We start from the raw sequence: 26,799 nt of genomic DNA on the forward strand, positions 1-26,799 counted from the left end.
GGTGGAGGGATGAGAAAAGGCAGCAGCGAGTGTTTGTAAAGTGACTCAGTGGAGCGTTAGGGATTCTTGCTGAGAGAGACCCTTTGATGGGGCGACAGGCGGGCGCAGTGTTTGGCAGACCAGGAGACTGGTGGTGTACAGGACTAATACAGCAGACACAAATCCTGCGATCAATCATGTTTAGCAGCCAACAACTGTGTTGGCAGAACACCCGGGCAGACTCAGGAGCTGAAATGCTGAGGCAAAACAAGCCATTTGAAAGTGCTGCGCCTATGTCTTTTCCCCTCCTGGGTTTTGTCTACGTGTGTATATCTGTGTTTGTGTGTGCGTACAGTTTGGTATCTGCGACCAGGTGTGTGTTTAAATATAAAACTATATTTCAGATAGATCTGCTTTATATTTTTGTTTTCAAATGCTGGAACATCTTTGTGAAGTTCTTGAGGTTATATTTGCAGAGTACATACACGGATGATTCTGAGTGTATATTTTTGTACGTTATGTATGTACATCTGAGTGAGTGTAGAAGCCACACACACACACATGCACAGAAAAAAAAGAAATTGTCAGCATAAGACTGGAGTTATGCACAGAGAGGGGAAATGGCTGCAGGAACCATTTCCCCTCTCTCGCCAACATCAAGCATTTGCTTTAAGAAGAGAAATGTCTCATACGATCACTGATGTGTTTTCATGTGACTCTCAGCATTAGTTGCACGTCTTGTTTCAGTCACTGCTCTTTCCCTCCCCCCCCTCTGGCACATTGGGGATATGATGGAAGGGCGAAAAAGTGTGATTAGATTGGTGAGGATGTATCTTTCTGAAGTGTTCATGTTCTGGTGCCAGAATTTTGACTTTGCTTTGATATCCTGGTGCAGTTTTAACTGTCTGAATCCCGCCAACGGGGGCTGAACACAAGTCATACGAGGGAATTTTCCTAACAAGTACCGACAAGATTTAACTGTTTAATGTGTAGATTTTCAATATAACGATGGTGTCTGAACCCGGTGAGCCACTTTTATTACATTTGCAATCCCAGTTGGCCCTGATCATCCAGAAGTTGAGAGTTTTGGTAGTTACACGTGATACGCTTGCGTTTAATAAATGATACGATTGAAAGCTACGAGTAGTGATGTGCGATACCACTGATTTCCTTTCCGATCCGATACCAAGTAATATTCAGGGTGGTATCGACGATACTGATCCGATACCGATACTTTGTACAAAACGGATTTTATTTATTGTATCTCAAATTATAGCGTCATAATGATTACAGGACATCAGAATACCTTCTTCTTATCACTTAATAATGCAGAGTTCATCATATAGAAATAAAAAAACTAAAGTTGTGTGCTATTTGAACACCTTGCCTGCCTGGAGGACTAAAGGACTCCGTGAGAGACTCTCACCCTAGCAGCACCTGTCCCTCTCCTCCTCTTCAGTTCGCCTCAACATACGCTCGTCATATTTTGTGATAAGATTTACTCTGAGGTGTTTGACAAGGTTAGTGATGTTGCCACAACCATACATGCCAACCCTCCCGATTTTTCCGGGAGAATCCCACCTTTCTCCAGATTTTCCACCCGGACAACAAAGTTGAAAAACCATATCGCAGAATTCATAGCGCGGCCCAGCCAATTCCAGTTTCCAACAATGACGGCAGCGACTTAGTTTTAATATCACTCTTATTTCTCTTTCTGGGTCGCAAAAAAACTTTTAACATATTTTCAGGTGAGAATGTAGCTGTGTAAACTTCAAATATCTGAGCCGACCGACACATCGTCTTCAAACCCCCGCGGTCTTTCACCACTCGGGTTAAACATGATGTACAAGTCACTTTGATAACTTAAAAATGTTCTTGTTTGGCTTTTTCAGTGTTTTATTTGTTCGTGAGTAAATCGGTTTGGCTGAGATTAAAGTTATTAGATTAGATTAAATTAAATTAAACTTTATTATTCCCTCGGGAGGGTTCCTCCGGGGTTTTCACACAGCTGAATAAACGTCAAACAGAAAACTGATTAAACAGAAGAGTTTACGTCAGTGTCCGGTTATATTTTAGACAGCAAGGAGCAGACGGCAGAGTTTCACTCCACCGAGGGAGCTCGTGACGTACTACCCGGCTTTCTTTAGACCGCGAAGGCCGGTCCTCAGGTGGAAGCAGCCTCTGAATTTGGACACCCCCGCTGTTTCCGGGCCGGCCAATAATAACGGTGACATTTAACGTATTTTATCCGATAAATAAACCCTGTAAAATATATTTATCCGCCCAAACAGCCCTTTTGAATGTCTCCCTAATTCTGAGGTCTCAAGGTTGGCAAGTATGGCCACAACACCTCACTTTTTTTGCCACATTTATTGCAAACCACGGCTCAGCTGTTTGTGGAGGTAAAATACATCCGCACAATTACGCTCAGCCATTGTTGTGAGTGCGCACGCCAAGGGGCTGCGAGACATTTATACAGCCGTATTTCGCACATGACTATGAAAGGCGGAAGAGGAAGTAGTTCCTTTGAATGTAGGCAATCCGAATGTTATAGTTTCTTTCCACTGTGTTCCTGTTAATGATAAACTACAAATTTACTCTAAATTACTAAAATATCGATATTTTAATGTGAGAATCGATTCTAGAACATAAATGATTGGTATCGGAGGAATCGATATTTCAGGATCGATCCGCACATCACTAGCTACGAGGAATCGCTGTGTTTGTGAGGGTGAGGTGAGCTGTGGCATTAGGGGTTCAAATTGCAACTCATTAAATGAACAGAAGAGGAACCCCTGCAACAAGCACGCATGTCTCCACATAACTGCACTGACACTCAAAAGTCGCGACATCAGTTTTTGACTTGCACCATTTCTTTTTTTTTTTTTTTTAGAGTGGCTATTTTACAGACTTGAGAGTGTGAAAAAATGGTTTCTTTGAAAGACAGTAGGAGATGTGGTTGTAAAGCACTTCAGAAAATTGCTTCTAATCTTTCCTTCCTGGCTGAGGAGGTGTAGCTTCGCAAAGCTGTTCCAGCTCAACTCTCTCCTGAGTTTTCTTCCAGGTGTTGACAGTGCGTTCTGGGGTGCATTCAGGCATGTTAGACACTAATTATTTTGAGCAATCTGGCTTAGGTCTCAGTTTCCCAGAGGGTCTCTGAGGGTGTGCGCACTCAGAGAAGGGTCAGGGAGGGTTATTTGCGCCTGCGTGATGTGCTCAACCTTTATAAAGGTTGAGCACATGTTTGCGTAATCAGCGACTCAAACATGGTGCGGCCACAAATTTTTCTCTGGCTTGGTAGATCTGGCAAAGCTCTACCAACATTACCTGCTGTTTATAATTGCACAATGCCAGCCCATAATGAGGACAGAAAGACGAGGGCAGCGGAGGGAGTCTCTGCTAATTTGGCTTTAAAATTGGACTCACAGGAGGAGAACTCAGCTATAAATCTACCTGCATGCAGCTACGCCTTCTATCTCTTCATTTCAACCCCTCTGAGAAATTCACTGCTTTCTCATTTCTCCCTTCTGAACCCATCCACCCCCGGCCACAACCACCATACGTTTACCTCTCAAACAACCTCTCTCCAAGTTATCTCGCTCTATCCTCTTCGCCTCTTCTTCCTCTGCCTGTTTTCACCCCGATGTCTTGCTCACACTGCTTGCTTTCCATTGCTGCACCGCTTCCAATCTCCCAAGCTAATAGCTAGTGTCTGCTGCTGATTCTGCTGTGCTGGCGAGTGTGAAGGAAAGCAGCAGCAGCTGGGGAAGGCACAGGTGGTATAGTGGCTGTCTAGGGCCTCCCATGGCTTCAGAAGCCAGTCTGCCAACCACCTCCATCCGTGTGATCAAGTTAGCCAGCCAGAAGACTCCAAATTAACTGATTATGTGGATTAATTAAGAACATTTAGGGTATGCAAGTACTGTTGCATGTGTAGGGCGACAGAGGAGTTGGAAGCATCTGGTATAAGCGTGGGGAAATTCTCGGTCACCAGAAGTCATTATGAACAAGATTTTATTCTCTACTGGTAACTCTGTTAGTTAGGACACAATTGTAAATAGCAGTGAATGGAGAGAAAGAGAGAGACGAGGAATATCTGAACACAAGAAGTTGTGAGAAACAAAATTAAAGCGGAGAGCTGATAAGAAGCGTTAAATGCAATGACTCTTCTGTTCTTGTGTTGATTTATTTCTGCCTTCCTTGAGCACTGCGCCAAGATGATTATCAGATTCTCTCCTCCGTCCACCTGCAGACCAGTTTTATGTTTGTTTGGGACGTGCTGGAGGTGACTTACCCTTACGCCAGGGGCACACCGTCTCACCTGGCATCAGTCTTAACCTATACATGACCACCAAACTCCCAGTGTTTTAGCAATAAACCAGCGCAGCTGGTTAATTAAGAAAGCAACTGTGATCTCAGAGTCATCTTGGCTCATTTGTCTATTTGATTACAGTGCTGTAAAAAAAGCAGCTAATCCCATCAGTATAAGGCACAGAAATACACAAATGGCTGCCGTGCTTGAAGTTGCACCCTCCTTATTACATGCAAGCCCATAATTTTCAGAGTTTTTCATGCATGCTTTGAAATAACCTGCTGTTTGTTTTCCTTTTGCCACATGCCTCCAAATCGGGATTATCTGGTGCTGAAACCTGAAAAATTCATTTCTAAACCATAACAGGATATCGTGACAGAAATACAGATTTGGAAGTTAATTTGGCACAATGCGGGACTTTGTTGTCAAACTTCTGAATGCAGCTTTTTTGCTTTATTTTACTCTGAAGAAAATGTGCGCAATATAGCAGAGCTGACAGTCAGAAAACAAAGTGGGAGTTCTGAATGCTTCAGATGTGTGCACAGCACAGAAAGAAGCTCCAGTGTTTAAATGTTTGAAGTGTAAAATAAGATGTGTGAGGTGGAATCAGTGACAGCAGCTGATATATAATCAGTGAAAGGAGTTTAACTAATGGCTAAACCAATCAAGTGTCAAAGATGAGTGTAAAGTCTGACTCGGAAACAGAGTCATGAAAGAACGACATTGTGCAGACTTTTTATTTTATCTATAGAAGACAATATTTGAGTTTTAGATAAGATGTTTTTCTTTTAAATTAAAATATTTAATCTAATGACCTAACCTTTCCTCGTGTCAAGTTCAAGTGCTAATTTGTGGCCCAGTCTGCACAGCAACGGAAATATCCTATTGAGTCAACATGTCCTGGAAAATAAACGAATTTGCCTTGATTGAAAAAAAAAAAAACATACAATTATTTGGGAATAAAAACTAAATGTGTGCTACTTGGGCACTGCTGAATGAAGCAAGAACAGAGGATAAATTTCCGCTTGTAAAGCATCCAAAGCTTTTAATATCTCCACATCAAGTTGTGCGTGCAGTGTATAAACTATACCGAAATAAGCAAACAACAGGTTGTGAAATATTCTCCTTGAAAACTAGCACTAAAAAATGGATAGGATGGAGTGTACCGAGCTTTTCCCCTCCAGACTCTTCCATCACCACTGACAGTACTATAATGACTCCTGTCTGAGCCCTGCAGGAGTCCTGACTTGCTTCTAGACAAGGAACTGTCATACAAAGCCCACATAGCAGCGGCAACTGGAGCATGGGGCTGTCTCTCCCCAAAATCCATCAAATCTCCTCCATCTCTCCTCATCCCAGCTCTGCCCAGCTCTTTACTGAAACTTTAATCATCCTCCACCTTGACCACTGCAACACCTACTGGAGCCACGCTGCCGAAATATTGGTTTGAAATGAAAATCATCCCCAAGTTTTCCAAGCTCTGTATGTTCTACTACTTTCACCTTGAAATAGTAGAATATTAGACTAGTAGATGTTCATCCCCTCCAGCTTTATCAGGACAGCTTGATTTCAGAGTTGTCCCAAATATTTGATACCTTTGACGACATCCACCTCAAGGCTTAATCTGCCTCTGATATTATTTTTAAAGTGACACAGAAACTCTGGTCTATCGCTTATAATGCTCCAAATTTTAAATTGGCTGATTTTAATTGCACTGTAAAAAGTACTAGGTCTAGGCGATGTCTGCGATTCTCCAATCATAGATACATACACATATGTGACACCTTTTTCCTGTGTATGGATCTCAGCTGAGAGGAGGGAGACGAAGACGGAAAAAGAAGGTCGATGTCCTGAAGTGAGGACATGTCTTCTGCCCTTCAGCAATGTTTTAAGTGCTCTTCTTGTCAGTGTTTCAGCAGAACTCTGCTGATAACGAATGATACAACATCTTCCACACGAGTGTTTGTATGTTAAAAGGGAGTTTTTCCTTCCCACTGATGCAAAAGTGCTTGCTCATAGGGGGTCATATGATTGTTGGATTTTTCTCTGTATGTATTATTGTGGGGTCTACCGTACAATATGAAGCGCTTTTGGAGACTTTTGTTGTGATTTGATGCTGTATAAATAAAACTGAAGTGAACTGAATTGAAAGTTGTGATAGCACACCTTTTTTAAAGAAGTAAACAACAACTTACCAAACACATTAAAGCTATGTTAATATAAACGTGCCTGAATAACAATGAAAAAAAATATTATTGAAAAAAATCAAGGTTGGCATGATGGCATCGTGGGTAACACTGTAACCTCACTGGGTTCAAAACCATCAGCTGACTGAGGCCTTTCAGTCATTTTGCATATTCTCCCTGTACCTGTGTAGACTCTCTCTCTGGGTACTCTGAATTTCTTTCTATCTGCTTTTCTGCCTCTCTGTGTTAGCCTTGTGATAGACTAGCAGCCTGTCAGGTTATACCTCACCACGGGGTACCTTGTACTGTATGGCAGCTGGGATAGGATTCAACCACCCCCTTACTTCGAATTGGAGTTCGGAGTAAGGGGTTGGTTGAGTTTAATTGGAGTTTAATTGTAGTCGTGAGTGATATAAAAGCCCCCCCACCCCCCAAAACCCCCCACAAGAGTCTAGGTCATACCAGCATCTGTGGCCAGGAACTGAAAAACTATGGAGAGCAGCTGTGTGATATCTTAAAGTATATTTTTGCACAATCCCTTAAGCTGCAGAGGGTCCCCGAGCTCTGGAAACATTCCATTATTGTCCCGAATGTCAAAAGTAATCTCCTAAGTTGTTAGACAAGTTCAGGCCCTTAGCTTTGACATCCATCCATCAATTCATCCAGTCATCCATTCATCTCATCCACTTATCCGGCTGAGGTTGCTGGAGCCTATCCCAGCTGGCATTTTTGGGTGAGAGCTGGGTATAGGGTCAATACATACCATCGCCGGGCTCACAGAGACAGACAACCATTCACACCCACATGCATGCCTACAGCAGACCTATCAGAATCAGAATACTTTATTGATCCCTAGGGGAAATTATTTTTCGTTACAGCGCTCCATTATAAACAAACATGAACAAAGACAGACAATACACTAACTAAGAATAGCATAATATATACATGCATATATATACATAAAAGTCACTTCTTAATAAATAGCTGAAAACCTAGAATCACATGCTAACATGACATTCACGTCTTTGGACTGGAAGACTAACTGGAACGCTGAGAAAACCCACACAAGCACAAGGAGAACATGGCAAGTCCACACAAATAATTCGCTGCTCCACACAAATAAACATCTTGCTAACCACTGCACCAACTCCAGCTTTGATTTCTTTTGGCTATAAAACCATCCCTTTAATGCTTTTGCTGGAACAGCTAGAACTGTTACAGTTTGCATCTTGAGGGCCACAAACCTTATTCCAGATTCTTACTTATTGATTTTTCTTCAGCGCTCAATACCACCCCAGTCATTGCTGCTCACAGAGAGCCTCAATTATTGCTTTGAACTTGGTTTTGATCTTACCTTAATTGGGTGGATAACTGACTTTTTAACCACTTTTTAACCAGCAGGTTAGAGAGTGTGCGACTTAATGGTGTTCTCTACTTACCCACTGGTTGCCCTCAAGGTTGCTGTGTCTCCCCTGGTTATTACATCAGCACAAATCAGTGTTGCAGCAACCACCATGACAGAGCCATTAGAGAGTTTGCAGAAGATTTGATTTGGTTGTTGTGTCAGAAACAAAAGATCTGATCAATCATTTCAGAAAGTTGCCACCAAATTACTTTTAATGGGGTTTAAAACATTTTTTTTACCTCTTATATTTTAGATCTACAATTTTTTGTTTTGAGTTTTGAATCCTGTATTGATGATACCTCTGAATTGTCACATTTCTTTCTGTGGAAGATTCATCTTCGACTCCCTCTTGCAGAAGTTTTAATCATTTGGTTAGGAAACTTAAATATGTGTCATACCTGGACATTAAAAAGGCCTGTAAGATCTCAGTGAGGACTCAGGCAAACACTTGATCATTTCTTATTTGAGCTAACCCTAAGCTACACTACAGGGAGCTCGAGCTTTTGACCTCAGGTCACCCATTTAAGGTGCTCGTAAGGAGGACTAAAATTTTCTGTCTTTCTGATCTTGAGTTACACTCTTAAAAGCAGTTCACAAGGTTATTATCGTTAACGAAAACTAACGAAATAACGAAAACTAGAAGTGAAAAAACATTTTCGTTAACAGAAATAAAAATAAAAACAAAAAAAGGAAAACTAAATAAAACTGTAATGAGTGTTCACAAAACTAACTAAAATTAACTGAATTTATAGCAAAAATGTGTTTAGTTTTCGTAGATGTGTGTGTGTCATACAATAGTCAAGGGTGAAAATGAAGTTTAGTTTCCAGATTTTTTTCTTGCTGTCTCATTATGCCAGCAGGTGGTCAGTACGTTAGTCGAGTCGTCTGTGTTGCTGCTCCGTCCACGCGCAGAATCATGTCAGGAAAAGTCGGGAGAAAGCACCAGAGTCCAATTTGGGATTACTTTGAATATGACTCTGTTTTGGATAAAGCAAGTGTCTTGTAGTGGAAAGAGACAAATTATGAGGGACATTTCTAAAGGGAAAAAAATCCCACAAACCTTAAAGTGCACTTGAAAAGCTCACACAAGAAGGCTAACCTAGCTTACCTTGAGAAGGGAGCACACTCAACCCTCATCCCCAGAAAACAGAAGCTAACCCCAGGCAAGGCAGCGTGATGCATCCCGAGACAACAGGACGGGGATATCTACATAACTGTGTGAGTCAATTGCCTTCAAAAAGTTTATCAATTCACTTGAACCAAAATTACGAACACCCGGTGCTGCAAGAGTTAATAGTCTCATTGGGACCAAGATATACATTTTGTAGTTTCCTGGAATCAATGGTTGTTCATCTGCCTTTATTTATTTATTTAAAGAACCCATAGGTGGGAATGTGAGTTGTCTGTCTCTGCGTGTTAGCCCTGCGACAGACAGGCGACCTGTCCAGGGTGCAGGGTATGGTAGCTGGAATAGCAACATACCCAAGGATAAGCAGAAGAGCATGACTGATATGATGAAACTGGGATTTTGCTACACTTAATTATTGCAAACACAATTAAAACTATAACTGAAACTAATCAAAACTAAACTGAAACAAAGGATTTTGAAAAACAAAAAACTAAACTAAACTAGCAAACAATTGGTAAAAACTAATTAAAACTGATATAAAATTGAAAATCTGAAGTCAAAACTAAATAAAAAAAAAATCTAATGAAAATTGCAAAACTATTAAAACCCTGGCAGTTCACATCCTGGCTACCTGGTTAACTTTCACTATGCTGACACATTGGCATATTTGTACTTGGTATTGATTTCCATTTTCCTTCATTAGCTTGGTGATTTATTGTTGTTGTCTCTTTGGACTGAATGTCGTTATGACGATCACTGCCGCTAAACAATAGAAATATGCCTGAACCTTACAAAGGCTAATGATTCGTGCTGCTGTGACACAACCTGGTCATCACTCCTCTTGCTTTGGAATGATCGCTACACTGAGCAGAAGAAAGAAGGTTATTTTTCTATGAAAGTACATCGTGTTCAGTATGTGTTCACTTGTTTTTGTGTTTTTGCCCAGTGGTTTATAATCACATGAGAAGGAACAGGTTCTACCATTCACTCATTTGAAGATCTTTTTGTGAACATGATGTGTGAATGGCTAAATGAGAGTAAAGCATTAACTGTCATATATCACAAGTAACAATGTATTCAGCGTGTCTTCCTCACTTCGCACACCGTCTTCATCTTTTTGCATGTGGCACATTGATATTAGAATAGATCTCTTTGCCTACTGATGTCAGTGTGACCCAAAAGAGCGAATATCTTCCGCCACAGAAAAACAGAACATAGCTGAGACTGAAAACAGGTTCTAATGTCAACTAGGGCTGCCACAAACGATTATTTTGATAGTCGACTAGTCACCGATTATTTTTGCGATTAGTCGACTAATCAGATCATGCATCCACTGGACGTAAAACGTACAGCTTATTGCACCAGCATGCATCTGCTCTTATAGAACTATCATTAGCTTACAGCTTTAAGTGTTTAAGGTATGTGCTAACTAAAAATAAAGACAAGATGATAGTTTGTTAAATTTTAATGAAATTTTCAGATTGTTTCGGTGAAGTTTTCCTTGCTATCTAAAATATAACGGGACACCGGAGTATATTCTCCAGCATCTAACACTTCTGATAATCAGTTGTCTGCTTGACGTTTATTCAGCTGTGTAAAAACTATAACTTTTATCTCAGCCAAACCGATTTACTCAGGAACAAATAAAATACTAAAAAAAAAAGCCAACAATAACATTTTGAAGTTATCTAAGTGACTTATATATGTTTAACCTGAGTAGCGAAAGACAGCGGTGGGTTTGAAAACGATTTTCCGAGAGTTCACGGGTTCTAGTGAGCCTTGCCCCCGGCTCGCTATCGAGCTAGTGGGTAACAGACGTCTCCGAAAACGTCAGAGCGCTTTTGAAAATATGTGGTGTCTTGATAAACTGAGCAGATATTTGAGGTTTACACGGTTACATTCTCGCCTGAAAATATGTTAAAAGTTTATTTTGTGACCCAGAAAGAATAATAAGAGCAATATTAAAACTAACTAGCTGCCGCCATTGTTGGAAACTGAGCAGGGCTGCGCTATGAATTCTGAGACACAGCTTCTTCTTCTTCAGGGTTTAACCGTCATGTCATCCTTTAACGGCAGCTGGCATCCTTGTACATGCAGTGCTGCCATCTTCTGTTTCAATCCGTTATTACACTCTTAAATACTACTACTTATTCCTGCGTCTTTTGTGATCTTACAAAGCTTCAAAGGACGCGTCGACTATTAAATCAGTCGTCGACGATTTTGATAGTCGATGTAATCGTGACTAGTCGACTAATCGTGGCAGCCCTAATGTCTACTTAGTTACTTAATTGACAAAATCTGTTCAGCAGAATGCACACATATGAATACATATGTAGAGGCAGGTAGGTATAATAAAGTTAACTCCACAAAACAGGTATTCTCTATTGTGCATACTGCCATATTTACGTATATGTATTCTAATATAAGTAACCGCAAATAGTAAACTCAAGTAGTAAGCAATGGAAGATAAAAAAAATAGCTTCTTTTTCTTTCTTTTTTTTTTAAAAAATTGCATGAAAGCACAGTAACATCTTGGTTAAAAGTAAAGCTTTTGTGTATAATGCCACTGTTAGGAATGGGATTTGTGTTTGTTTGTAAATGTTATCCAAACATGGTACAATACAAACACTTTTTCCTAACATACTACATATCGCGCTGCTTTTTCATTGTCGGCAGCTTAACTGGCAGTGCACTGTTGTTTTCTTATTCTTAACAGTCTGTCTGAATCCATCTTCTAGGTGTGAATTTCTGAGTTTGTTGACTTTGGCCTTTTTATATTCAGTAGTTTGCATGCACACAACAGCTTCTTCTGCTGCTGAGCCCAGCTACAGCGATGCCAACACTTCTAATAATTTAGCATGTTTGTCTTCTCTGATCAAAAACCTTTCGCTCTCTGAGAATTCAACAGAAAGAATTCAACAAGGACATCCCTGATTTTTGGCACACAATACACTGGGCTTCAAAGCCTCAGTGCTAATCATAACACAGATTTACTTTAGAAGATATTCGGTCATACAGCATCAATAGAGAGCACATGCAAGAAGTGAATCAAAATTTGGCAGATGAGTGAAAAGCTCTGATTAGAATGAAATGACTGTGTAAACAGCATTGTTGACTAAACAAAGGGCTTCAGATTGGGATGACTACACAAAAGGCCACATCTTATTTTTTGCATATAGTGTTAATATTTCTGTATTATCATATTATCATTTATATTGATGAGCTTAAGAAAGTTCCTCAACTGACCCAACAAATTACCATGTGTAGCTTACCAACATAGCCAGTATGAGCGTCGTCTAATCTGATCTAATCTTAGAAAAATTATCTCGAGTCTTTTCTTTTCTTTTCTTTTTAAATTTTGCTGTAAATTTGCTGCTGTGCTTGGGATCATTGTCCTGTTGTATGACCCAATTTCCTAAGAGAGAAGAGTTCAATTTCCTAAGGCAGACAGACCTTCGTAATTTGTCTACACACATAGTTTGAGATGTTCGAAATTTGTTCACAAAGTATGAACAAATTCAAACATGACAATATGGATGAATCACTCGTTTGTGCAGTGAATGTTCATATGCACAGTTTATGTGCAGCTTTGTAAAGAAGAGGTCTATTGTTCCAGAAGTCTTTGTTCAGACACAATTTCCCTTCTGAACTTTTTAAGACAGAAAAGACTTCCTCCTCGTAACCTTTCCAAACAAGCCATACTTCATACTTAAACACTCTTTATCTAATTGTACTGTCATGAAATTTACCATTTAACATCCAAACTGAGGCCTGTAGATTCTGAAACGTAGCTCTTGCAGTTTCACAGTTCTGATCTCCTTGGAAGACGGGCAGCTGTCCTGAATATTGCCCACTTGTGAATAATCTTTCCCACTGCAGAGTTTCTTCAAATTGTTTGGAAATGGCCTTTCCTGGAGCAATCTCTTCTCAGAGATCATTGTTGATGTATTTCCTTCTTGGCATTGTGTCAACACACACCTGAATCCCCCAGACCAGTAAACTGACAAAACCTCTGCTTTCATGGAGGTGCTCACACTTGCTGATGATCAGTTCATCAAGAGCATTTGATTTTCAGCACCTGGCTGCTACCTACCCTCTTAATTCTTATAGAAACATTTCAGACATTGCGTCGACATTTTGTTCGTTTTTGTTAAATAAATACAAATATCACGTGTTGATCACTTGGAGTTATATCTGTCTAATTTTAAATCCTGCTGAGGATCAGATCAGCATTGTTTATTATATCCTGATATGTGAAACCTGAGTATAATAATTCACGAGTGTTTTTTGATCTGTAACCTCTGTGTGAGGTCTGATTAACTGATTAACTACTGCTCTCATTGGTTATAGGTATTGGTCAATCACATCTGATTCACTGTTCACACTGAATGCAAATAACAGTACTCGTTGACTCTATAGATGCTTTAAATAGTATCCACTCAAATGTTACACTTTGGCTTCATAATTGTATCCTGAGATGTCCTGTGTTTGTTGTATTTGAGTTTTAAGTTGATAAGTTAAAAAAAAAAAAAGGCATAAGGGAAATCATTTGTGCTAAAGTTTTTTTTTTTCTTTTTACAAAAATTATTTACAGATGATGAAAGCAAAAAGTTGTTTCATGCGCCCTGCAGTTCCTTTTAGTTAGAAATCTAGCATTAAAATCACAGCTCACTGGCCAGATGATTTATGTGAATAAGCGACAGCCGCCAGGGACGCAAAAGGAGACAGCGCTCCTTCTGCCGTCACAGGGGAAAATTAGCCATGGGATATTTAATTAAGTTGACAAAGGCTGTAAAGATATTCTATCTGGACAAGAATATCTCTCGTTTCTTTCCCACCTGTCTAACTATATGCTGTTAAATATCAATACCATACTGGACCGTTGCCATTAATCTACAGCTCTATTTCCAACTGTCATGATGCTGAGCGAAAAGGAGAGAAGCAAATGTTCTTGTTTCACTGACTGCCTTCTTATATCAACATCATGTTGTCCTTTGTCCGAATCATCTATTATTTTTGAGGCTCGTTATAAAGCTTGTACTTATCAACAATTTGACAAAAGGCTGTAACATTTGGGCCGTCACATGGACTCAAAATATAAATATTAATTCCACTGCTTTGGGGATCGCTGTTTAGCATATGAAACAGTTCTCTGTTGGGGCAGTCAATTTGTCAGTCAGCTTCTTTCAAAAGCCACTCAGCCTTTGATTGCAATCATTCAACACTTACTCTTCATTTCCTCAATTTGCCTGTGATCTCTGGCATTTCATTTATTTAATCAGAGCCAAGACTGAAGCTATTAGCCACCTATTCTGCAGCGCTGACAAAGTGGGAGCAGAGTGAAACTACAAGTAAAGCTGAAAAAATGTCCAGGGACCTTAAAAATACACAAGACAAGACAGTAAAAATGCAAAAATGTGTGTGTTCAAGTAAGCAATGTGGCAAAATATGACCTATAACCTTTCCAAATCAAAACTACACAAGCAACAGTTTGACTCTAATGTAAGCACAGCGGCATAAAACAGGTGTGAACGGGTGTGCCTAATAAAATGAACAAGTTTATCATATAACAAGCAGGTTTAAGGCATAAATAAATTATAAATATAAAGTAAATAGAGAGTACTTTGTTTGCAAAGGAAGACTTCAGAACAAAACCATGATAGCTTCTTGTGGCTTAAGTATAATGGGCGTTATTACACTCAAAAAGCAACACAAATACAGACAATGTTATTAAATGATATCAACTGCAAGGCATCAGCTCCAAATCCCAACCAGTCTGTGAGCGTATACAGGCTTCAGGCGTACATGTCTGGGTGTGCTTGTATGCAAGAACAAAGGGAGAGAGAAATGAGCAGCCACAGACCGTCAGAAGTGGGAATGAAACAGTGCAGGTGTAAGTGGACGGGGTTTTAGAGCTAAGTGGAAAAGTTTGGATTCCTGTGAGACTGTTTTTTTATCTCCTTTCAACAAGAGTCAAAATACCAAAGCAGCGATCCATGACTTGTTAGTAAAAGGAAAGACAGACAAGCATACCAAATCTGATGTGAAACCACTTCACAGCGAGAAGAAAAGAAAACACTCAAAAGTTTGATTTAGACGCTAAATCGTTAATCAAAATTGCATTGAAGATACAATATTGAAAATCTAATAGCACAAAGTACTAATGCTCTTTTTCTCTATATGCCATGTCTTTGTTAGTTTTCACTTGATCAGGCTTTGAAAATACTATACTAAGCACTGATAAAAGTAATTAAAAGTACAGGTGTGGCAGTTTGGCAGTTTTGTAAGTAACAAAATAATTAGAAATACCCCAAATTAAAAGCTAATGTTCAACTCTATTTTTAATATATAGCGTCCTGTTTGTTTAAAAGAAAATCAGCCACACAGTGTTTTCCATCATCTTGCAGACCACAACTGTTCATATCGGCTAGCGACTGGTGCCATATTGAACAGCAGCATTGACGTCTGTCTGCTGCAATAAAAATGCAAAACTTGTTTTCCCTTCTTTTTTTTCTTTTTTTTCTTTTTGGCCTGTCCCGTTTGGCTCTTTTGCCATCAGAATTGTTGTCTAAAGGCAAAGAAAGATGCCCAACGGATTTACTTTACCAAATTGACCATCCCAGCCTTGCCATAATGGTCCATTTGATTCACCTTTTATTGTTTATTTTATTTTCACTTACTGAATATGGGACAGACTTGACTGGGGGAAAGAAGGGGAGAAAGAAAGAGGGAAAGAGAAACAGCTGAGAAGAGGGACGGGGGAGAAGGGCAAAAACCAAAAACCAACAGAATGAGCAGAAAAAGAAAAAAAAAGAAGAAAAAAAGAAAAAAAAAAGCATATATCAATCACCTGGGTCACCTGCTGAGAAAGAAAAAAGAAAACAAGCAGAAGAGAACAAGAGTAATAGAATAAACAACATCACAATGATATATGGGAATATGACAGTAAATACTAAATGTTAAACATTATTGTGCAGCACATAAGATCAACAGAACAGTGTGCTTTGAGGTAGGAGCCAAAAAAAGGGTGTAGTTTGTGGGTGTGATCACCCGTGTGTACACCTGTGAGCATGGACGCGCTTGTTTTTTGTTTTTTAAAAGGTTCCTTCATGTAATGATCTGCTAGAGGGTGTGGGGGGGCCACAGCCCCGTCCTCCAGGGCATGAAGCAGGTATGGAGGAGATCAAAACTCCAGACATCCAGAGGCCCCCAGAACACAAGAGACCAAGGAAGACCAACAGAGGGGCAGCCGCGCCACTGTCCCAGAAAGAGCTGAGGAGAGTCCCAGATGAGGGCTCACTCAGCAGCCGCGGAGCAGAAACCAGGGGGAGTTGCAGTGACGCGCCCGTGAGCTCCGCCGGCAGCCAGCCGTGCCTGAGTGACCGAGCCCCAGGCCGAGAGGCCGGGGGCACCCCACCTCCGAAGTGGCCGGAGCAAGCCCCAGGCTCCAGGCCCCGATAAGCGGCCGCCAAGGAGTGAGCCGGTGTGTACCTGGACGCCCATCCCCGGACACAAAGAACCACCAACGCACCGATGTCTGAGGGAGTCCGCCACTGGCAGGGGAAGTGGTGGTAGGGGGAGATAGGCCTCCATACCTTGGAGGGCCTAAGATGTCCTCAGAGAGGTGGCGCCTGACACCCAACCTGACATATAGACACAGACATACAGGCACACACAGATACAAACATCCATTCCCACCCTCATGCTCTCATATGCACTTACTCCACACTCAACCAACGTGGAGACAGACATAAAGAGACGCTGTACACACGATCACACTCCCCAAGCGTACTCTAAGCCCCGGGTCTAGGTACCCTTGCCCCTGGAGGGGGGGAACTGCCCCCAGACCCAGGTGGTGTTACCCTTTTCCCTGCGGTGGGGGGAGGCAGACCGCCCCGACTCCGCAGCAGCAGGGAGGCCCCACACTCCAGACCGCAGTCGGACGGCCAACTCCTCCTCCTAGCCCCCCCGCTCCAGCAGGTCGCAGAGAATGGGGGTGAGAGAAGACTCCAAACCTCCCTCCACCCGCTCATTGTAGTGTTGATGCATGTGTGTTCTAAGGTGCATTTAAAACCCAGGAGGGCATGGAGCTACCTGCCAGAGAGCAGCAGGTAAGCGCATGGTCCCTCCTGCTGGCCCTCAATGTCTACGTGTATTTAACATTGAGAGGTGGGCAACGACGCCAGGGGTGGGGTGTACACCCTGATGGTACTTTGGATTCCGTGTATCGTGCCCACCCCCAAGATCCTATATGTATGTGTAATGAGAGTGTGAGTAATGTGAATGTCTAAGTTGTGGGATAAAATTGAGGCAGAGGCAGCCAGAAGGGGACAGGGGGGGGGTGGCCTCCTCTGCACCCTGGTGACATACCCCTACTCCAAGGTCCTGCATGTGTGGGTGGTTGTGGTGGAGCGGGAAGAGGGAGGCAGCTGGAGATGGGGAGGGAAGGAAGGGAGGGGCAAGTGACCCCTCCCTGGGGCCAGCTCGTTTGTTTTCCAGCTTGTTTTCCCTTCTTAAAACTATCGCCCCATTGTTTCACGAATTACAAAGCCTTTCTTTCAGGGAAATTGTGTTTTCGATGAAGACGGTCCAAACAGGCTTGTGTGAACACAGTTCCCCTTTGCACATTTGCAGCCGTCTCGTGGGGGTAAAGGTAACGAGACTGTCAGTCACTGGCTTGGCTTGATTAGATGTATAAGCACACCTGTCTGGTGAAAGCATACTGTACTTCTATACTGATGTGTATATATGAATACAAATGGCATATGAGCGGCGGCCCAGGGAGTCCACGAGACTGTGAGTTGACAGCCTGCCTGAATAATGCTAATCATGCTTCGCCATATTGTTTAAACCCTCACAGCATACATAAACATGTTCAGGCCGTACACCAAGAATAAAACACTGAGAATCAGCAGCAATGAAATTCATAGTAAAATAATATAGCTGCAAATCTGGAGTGAGGGTTAAAGGATATTAGAGTGATCAGATGTCACAATGGCGACGATGACTGATCACTGGGGTCAGGAAGTTTTGAATGTTTACATCATCTTTTTCTTTTCACTAGTGTGTGTATGTGTGTAAAAACAAAAAAACAAAAAAAAAATCCCAACACTGCTGGAGTCTTTCTTAAAAGAGGCTCCCTGTCAGAGTGCGTCTCCGCCGCCATGAAACTGAGTGACAGCAGCAGACATGTGGCCATCGGGTAGCAAAACAAATCTCGACAGTTTGGGTTTGGGGAGCACGAAGATGCTTGTCAAGTGCGTGCATGTCCGTGCGGGAGGATGCATTATACTTGCTAGATTCAACCTGATACTTTGATATTTTAACAAACAAAAAACTTCAGTTTATTCAAACTTGATTCTTCTTTGTATTTCATTTATTTATTTTTATAATTTTCAGTTAATGTCTCACCAATGAACTTTCTGAAATCTGAGAAATATGCAAGATTTCTATCAAAGACTTTCATCAGGTCATAAAGATGTAGTCGTAAATGTAGTCAACACTTTCATTTATCTTTGCACAGAAATTACTAATTAACTCAAAGTTATCTGTCAGTTTTAGTAGTGTTTACATATTACAATTTGACATTTTTGGGACATGTGCTGATTGACCTTTTGCAGAAACTCAGACTATCCCCAGGATACAAACCAAGGCAGTCCAAAGAAAAAACAGAATATGCCTCCCAGAACTTCTTATGCTCACTTATAAGAATGATGCACTTGGTTTATTATTAAGCAGACAACTGTGCAGCTCCCAGCAAAGGGACTCTCTGCTACATAAGTTCAGTTAAACTTATCTCAGGGACTGCTGGCTATAATTATATTAACAAAGAGGCCTAAGAATAGTACTGACCTTCTAATTTAACTCTACGTAAAGACACTGGTAAGTTAATTTTCCCAAAATGTCAATCAATTGCTTTAACTTGCTGAGTGTAATGTTATTACAGATGGGAATGTAGGCTTATGTTACAAAAATGAAACCCAGAAGTAGATGTATTGACTATATAGTGAGCATTTTATCCCCCAGAATCCTCCTCTTCCAACAGCAAAAGGAGGGAAAATGTCCGACCACAATGTCTCATCACAGGAAATCGCCGGCTTATTAAGGTCTTTCTTTTCCACGTCTTTTCTCCCATTGTCTCCAGGTAAGCGGGATCAATGCGTCGATGAGCAGGAAACGTGAGCAGCGCGTGCTATTCATGGTGGTGATTATGGTGATGTGCTACCTAATATGCTGGCTGCCTTATGGCATCATGGCCCTACTGGCCACCTTCGGCCCACCGGGCCTGGTCACACCGGAGGCGAGCATCATCCCCTCAGTCCTTGCCAAAACGAGCACGGTCATCAACCCAGTCATCTACGTCTTCATGAATAAACAGGTAAGAGGAGGGAGGGCTGAGGCTGGGGTCAGTACCTTTTTCTATTTCGCTGTCAAAAAGTGGCAGCCGGAGGTCTTCCTGCCCACTGAGGCGAATGATTATTTCAAGGTGGATTAAAATAATAGAAATTACTCCTTGTTTTCTATTCCTGTCAGGTGAGTCAGTGGCTTCTTGACACTGAATAAACTAAATTATGTACTTGTGTGTGCATGGTGAATAAGAAGGTCTTTGAATCTACCTTTTTTTCTAACATATTTGACGAACTCTGCCAACTCGGCTTGTTCGTCTAAATAAATAACGTCTAAATAAATAATAGACATTGTGATGAGCTAATGAAAACCGAGTGCTTACATGTCTGTTTGTCACGTCAGAGGGGGGTATTTGCAGTGTCGTGCAAGTACCCGTTTTATCAGGTGTTCGTCATTAAAATTGTAAAAGATCTCATTTAATCTTGGCCCACGCTCACGTGAGGCAATATGATGAGACCCTTTGGGTGTTAACTGGGAGCAATTATTTGGAGCTTGCTGTCTTGGTCTTATTTGCTTTTATACTTTAATTACTGTTAAGTTGCCCGTGAGAAGAATTAATAAAGCTCACCTCAGGAGCCTACAGTGTGTCATATGACCCTCATAGCTCATTTCCTTTTACTGTGTTTTCTATTTGTGCTGCGCTAAAGTTCCAATCGGCTGTAACCTCTTCTATCCCGGCTTACTTTTTGCAAAGCAAGAAGTACATAATGCATGGAGACTACCCAACAAAATAACATTTTTAAACAGTCAATACCTGAGCTGGTCTGCTTCAGTGTGATTGTTCTGGTGTGATTTTGTCAACTTTTTGATGCAATATGAAAAATTTTGTTTTGACCAAAACAATAAATAAACTGTCAGCGATCAGTGGTGTGTGAAATTATAGAAAATCACTTAGTTCTAATGGCATCACTCCAAAGAACAAAAGAAAATTGGGAAATATATTCTAACCTAAATGTGTTTGTTTTTATTTTATTTTGTTTTATTTAGGATCCGATTACTGAGAGTATAAAAACTGTTGAGAAGCATTCAGGACCGTTACAGTTGTGGTCACATACAGTACATTTGCCAAATTTAAGTGGAAGCAGGAGAGCAAAACTCATAACTATTCATCTGTCAGGAACTGACAGGAATACAGAAACTTTGCCGGCGTCAGCGTGGGCTCTGCTCGTACTTTTTGACTGGAGGGCCAAAGACATAGGGGGAAAGGATGAAAGACAGAAGACACTGAGGACTGAGAAGAGAACCAAAGATCAGAAATGTTTGTTTTCCGTGTGTCAGTGGCCCAACATTCAGAGAATCTCTTCTGATTATAAACTAGCTGTACATATTCAATGATTAAATACTATGGCACACAAAGAAGTTTACATCCAAATAAATAATCAAAGTAAACCTTAAAAGTAGTTTCACATTTGTCATGCAGCTGTTGTTGTTTTGTGTTATTTAATTAAACCCACAGACCAACAGTAAACGCTTATGTTATTGTTGAGTGATGCAGTACTACTTTTTTATCGAGCAGTGTCATCCCGGGCATGACCGAGCTCAGAGCCCAGTGCAATAGTTGAACTGGATCTTAGATTCTTCTTCCTTAAGTGAAACCTTTTGACCAGTAGGAACCAATACTGACACAGTTTACCCCGACGAATGTGACTGGTGGGGATGTTTTTGTCAGCTGATCATTTCTGGGTGCTTGGCTTGGCCTTGTTTGCTGGTGTGTTCTATTGTTTGTGCTAAAATCACACTCAAGTTTTAAATGTTTAATTCATTGGTTGTATAAATGGTTGAGGCATAGAGCTATAGAGACATTCCAAAGCATCGCGATGGCTCACTTGTTCATAGTGTTGGTTAATCTAAATAACAATTTAGTTTTACCTCATTTTAATAAATTGGACACTGACAGATTGATTTGTGTTGCTCTTGGTAGATTACATGAGTCAATACTGAAATTAGCTGATTCTGACAGAGCTGTTTTAATGTGTACATTAATGGCAGGGTTAGTTCCATAAATAGTTGGACTATTTATGAAAACTTTTTGTAGTTTTGCCTCTGCATACCAGTACAGGGGGTTTTAAATCAAATAATTAATTACTAGCTATATTTTTAAAAGACTAACATTTTTGTAGTTTTAGAGTTAAACCTGGCAGTCTTCTTACCAAAGAACATTTGGATTGTTTGACAATCCACTGTGGTGGTGTACAGAGGCAAACTACAACAAACTACCAGCTATGGAACAATACTTTCCACAATCACTGGTGCATTTTTGCATTTGTGGTCTCTCCCTAATTTCCCCCGTTAGGTGAGCGGTCATGTCAAAGTAACATCCACACGAATAGATACGCCAGAATGCCTCGTATTTTTATTCACCTCACATTAGTTATATTTTTACTGTGCTCCCAAAGTTAACTCTAAATTTCAAGTTTACTTTATTCTCCACCTTCCTTATCAGGGTTCTCTCTCAACTCAAGCTCTCTGTGCAAACAATACATTTAAACTCAAGATTTAAGATGTTTTGTTCGTTTCTGAAACATAGTTCATCATCGTGAGCATAAATAGGAGAAGATAAGCGAGACTGTCTCACTGAAGCAGACTGATAAAACTTATTTTTCTTTCTCAATGAAAAGCATTATGCTATGTAAGGCTTTAGCCCTCTCAGGATATCTATGTGCAGTAGATCCTGAGATGTACTATACAAAGAATTATATGCAGTGCAGTATATTGGAGAGCCTTTCAAAGTGCAATACTTTTTCTCAGGCTTAAACTTTCCTTACTGGAAAGTTACTGTGTTACTGCCAAGACTTATTTTACTGTGGAGTTGGAAATCTACTGAAAAAGCATACAAACTCAATATGCTGCTGTCATCTGGAGATACTGCATGCTTCTCCTTACATGTTACATCAGATGCTGAGGCCACCGCCACAGCTAACTGACCTTACAGGGACATTTTAGCCGACACGTCATCAACTTCAACTTCCCCTGGGAGGGAGCCAGTGGGAGAGAATGAAACCAAATGTCCTGTATGTCATTTTCAGTCTTCAATTCCTCCCAGCCCATTACTATGGAAACTGTGAGTTGAGGCGAGTTGAAGACTAAAAATGCTGTACAGATACAAGGATCAGCTGGTTTGTCCTGTCAACGATCAGCTCTGCTCACAGCCGAGACCCCCCGGGGTTTAAAAAACAGGGATTATGGGTAAGTTTAATCATCTGTTTATTTTTTAATCACTACTTGAAAATAAACTTGTGAATACTCGTGAATACACTGCTTTATATATAGACCAATCCAAAAATATCTGTATATTGTCACAATTGTCACGTTTTCAAAACTAAAACCTGAGTATGATTTTATTTGACTGACATAAAAATAAAAACTAGGCATTTTTAAAAAGTGAACTAATGACACCAGACTGTGTACTTGGAAAAATATACTAAAACAAAATAAAGATATACAGGAACTGTCACTTGTGTAGCATCTTGTACATGTTACAGCGCTTTAATGCAAAGAGAAAATACATACATTTTCAATGTTAAACATGAAAAACTGAAAAGATGGTGACTGAAACAACTAATAGATCATTGCAGTCTTTGAAGTCCTTACCTCATCTCTTAATCCAACAATAAGTTGTGTAAAGACCTAACCTTGTCATTGTAGACAGGGATTGCATGCATCCATCCACCCATTCGCTTCCGCTTATCCTTTTCAGGGTCACGGGGGGCGCTGGAGCCTATCCCAGCTGTCTGAGGGCGAGAGGCAGGGTACACCCTGGCCAGGTCGGCAGTCTGTCGCAGGGCTAATCATAGACACAAACAACCATTCGCACTCACAATCACTCACTATGGGAAATTTAGAGTTTCCAATTAACCTAACCCCACTAACAGCATGTCTTTGGACTGTGGGAGGAAGCCAGAGTACCCAGAGAGAACCCACACAAACACAGGGAGAACATGCATGTATGTTAGGGTAAATTATATGTGTAATGGTGTTATTGCCTCAGTCCAGCCCCATAAGTACCAAGTCACACTTCTTGATGTTAATTTTAAAACAATCAAGAAAGACAACAAGGACCAACTAGGCTCAAAATTCAAAACAACTGTAGAGGTTTGTTTCCTGGTTATGAATATTTTGCTGATCTCCTGGGAAGAATTCATTCAGTGACGCTCTACATCACAAAAAATTGAATTTGCAGGAAATCTAAAATGTTCCTACCTTTTCACCTCAGAGTGAGGATATGACTGATTTACAATATAAACCAAGATCAGCCTCTGCTGAATTGGTGATGTGCCAAAAATGTTTTCCCAAATATCATTCTATTCACAAGTTCTTATGTGAATGAATCATTGTTTTTCCAGCTCCAACCCTCTGATTTTTTAATACAATCTATGGTCTGCATTGTAATTCATAGCACTGGGGAGTTTCCTGGATTAAGTCAAGCAAATGTCAAATGAAGCAGAAGGTATCTGCTGATGGCTATCGAAGAAGCTTCCTGACATTCACTCACCTCATACAAGTCCCTTAAACTACGAGACTGTCTTCTGTAATGTAGAAGAATGACTGACTGCAGTTTAACTCTTCTGAAACTGTGGAGAGAGCACTGCAAATGTTTTGATGTATGTCATACAGAGAATTCAGTTAAAATCTATCTATTTGGGTCTATCCATTTTCCATCTAATCCTCCAATAAGAATGTCATTCAATACAAATGCCACATATTTTTGGAATGTGCTGGACCTTTACAAACACAGACAATAAAGATCTGTCCTTTAGGAAAAAACTACTCTCATGTACAGTCACAGCAAAACTGAATAACATTAAACCCAAGACAAAGTCTGATGTTTTTAAGAGAAAGTTGAGCTCCTCTTTCCATATAATATCCGCTCAGTTCACAGGGTTCATCATCATCCACACCTGCTCTAACCAGTCTGAGATGACTCTTCATAAATTCTCTGCAGCCCTTTCTCTCTGAAATATTCTGTCAGTGCATCTTGTTCCTTCAATCTCCCTGTCATGCTTTATTTAGTTATCTGTCATTATCTTCACCTTTCTCCTGACCTCAACCTTGATGCCTCTGTGCCCTAATTTACTTCATACTTTAGCATTTGTTTGTTGTCTCCATCTTTCTCTCTCCCGTCCTTCTAGCCCTCATCAGTGTGGTGTTTGGACAGCTGAGGGAAGTGGGGAGTGTGCATCAACATTACAGAGAGGTGCTGATCATCTTGTTTCTTTACATCTCCTTGCTAGCTTTCACTCTCCGATGACCTAAAGGTTACTGAAATACTGACAATAGGGACAAACATGTTGCTTATAGACGCAGTGCGTGAAAGATCTTTTTGGTTATGTCCTGGGGCATTTTGCTCTTCTTCTCCTCAGCATCTGTTCATGCCCAGCAAGGTTTTGAGACATAGTGTGCGTGAGAAGTTCAATGACGAGTCAAATGATTACAGGCTCTCATGAGATGAGGTCACAGTGTGGTAAAAAAGTTTGAGATATGTTTTTAAGTCGAAGAATAAAAAGTCTTAAAAGACAACACTTCGCAACTTTGCCAACCTGTAAGGGGCTTTAAATCAGGAGATTGTTGATTAAACGGAAGCAGGTGGAGTACACAAACTACTTATTTAATGTTGTATTTAAGGAAGAGCGAGGGCCTACGGTGCCCGCTAGAGATGTACAAACTCCAAAACAGAACGGAAGTGCTCCAGGACGCTAGGGGCAGTGTTGAGCTCAATTTGCAAAATAAACGGCAAGTTTGTTGCAAACATGGAGTTGGATACCGGCGGAAAACACCTGCAAGGATAGAACAACCACGCTTTATAAGAAAGGTAATGTGCAAACTGTTGTTTGTTTGATTTTTTGCTATGAATGCTTAGTTTATGGTGGAGTCAAATCCTACGTTAGCTAACAGTCAGTGTGGTTGGCTTAGAGAGAAGCCCAACACTGCCCCTAGCGTCCTGGAGCACTTCCGTTATGTTTTGGAGTTTGTACATATTTTGGAGTTTGTACGTGCTTTGTCTCTAGGGGCCACCATAAGGGCCCCAGTGCAGACTCGTAACTTAAAACAACCTTTCACTAGAGGTAAATCATAACACATCAAAGAATGCAATTATAGTAAGGCTCGCAGGGATATAAGGGATACCAGAACTATTAAATGAAAGAGTCGCGTCATCTCCATTCACTTCATTAGACCATTTTTTACAGGAATGGTGGAGCCTCACAATAGTTGTCAAAGTTAGCAAAATGTACTAGATGTGCCATAGAGATATAGAAGAACACACATTCCAACTGCCCACTAAGCGCTTGCTGGAACTATTTGAAGGCTACATTAGTGATGTAGGAGGACAGGGACAGGTGCTGCTAGGGCAAGACAGACGTCTCTCACGAGTCCTTTAGTGCTGCAGGCAGGCAAAGTGTTCAAATAGGCACAACTTCAGTTTTTTTATTTCTATATGATGAACCCTGCATTATTAAGTGATAAGAACAAGTAATCTGATGCCCTGTAATCATTATGACGCTATAATTTGAGATACAATAAATAAAATACATTTTTGTACAAAGTATCGGTATCGGATCAGTATCGTCGATACCACCCTGAATATTACTTGGTATCGGATCGGAAAGGAAATCAGTGGTATCGCACATCACTAGGCTACATGACCCTGAATTCTGAACTCCCACTGAATAGGATGACGTAACCAAAGGCCACAGCGAGACAAGAACTATAAACGCACACCCAGTAATCAGGGAGATTAGACAAACCAGGAAAACTCACTGGGGGAAATCAAGACTGGGAAAATTAAAACTGAACACTAAACACACAGGACAAGGATTAGCAAAATAAAACAGGAAACACTAAAGCGGAGACAAGGACTCAAATATATGAACTTGACACAGAAAGACAATCATGGAGACTAGCACAAAGACGAGCCTGAGGGAAAAGGAAGGAAATACAAAGCGGAACTTATAAACCTATGTTCATCAATAACTAACCAAAAGATAAAAGACAAAAATAATAAAATAGGAAACTAGTAACAGGGGTCAGAATATTAATAAAATATAACAATAAAAATCACGAACACATGGAAACACAAAACACTATAAACCAAATTTAGGAATAGAATCTGGTCTCCAAACCAAAAGAAACCCACAAAATGTCAAAACTGTGATTTTAAGTAAAACAGCCGTCTACGTGCTGCAGTTAGAGATGTTTCTCCAAACTAAAGTAGACATTTGGTTGGAAATAGTGGTGAAAATCATTGAGTAACACACAGTATAATGCTATCATGATAGTTCCACAAAGTAACAATATTAAAAAATACTGTCAGACTAGATATTCACATGTAGTGGTAGCCTATTAATATAACAGTGCCTCATCCAACGTAGGCTTCAGTCACACT

The 26,799-nt window shown here is 40.6% G+C and overlaps 1 protein-coding gene across 1 annotated transcript in view; it reads left to right on the forward strand.

Annotated features, from left to right (window-relative positions):
- The window catches only part of LOC146688165 (vertebrate ancient opsin-like), a 91,872-nt gene that overhangs the window by 46,271 nt on the left and 18,802 nt on the right, over positions 1–26,799 (forward strand). Inside the window, exon 3 of the mRNA XM_085439995.1 lies at positions 19,156–19,389. Within this exon, the coding sequence (XP_085296121.1) occupies positions 19,156–19,389 (234 nt within the window). The remainder of the gene's footprint in view (positions 1–19,155; positions 19,390–26,799) is intronic.

The sequence above is a fragment of the Copadichromis virginalis genome, linkage group LG18 (genome assembly GCF_057382275.1).
Source record: "Copadichromis virginalis isolate Kocher_CV1m ecotype Utaka linkage group LG18, C_Virginalis_male_GT1.1, whole genome shotgun sequence".
NCBI classification, from domain to species: domain Eukaryota; kingdom Metazoa; phylum Chordata; class Actinopteri; order Cichliformes; family Cichlidae; genus Copadichromis; species Copadichromis virginalis.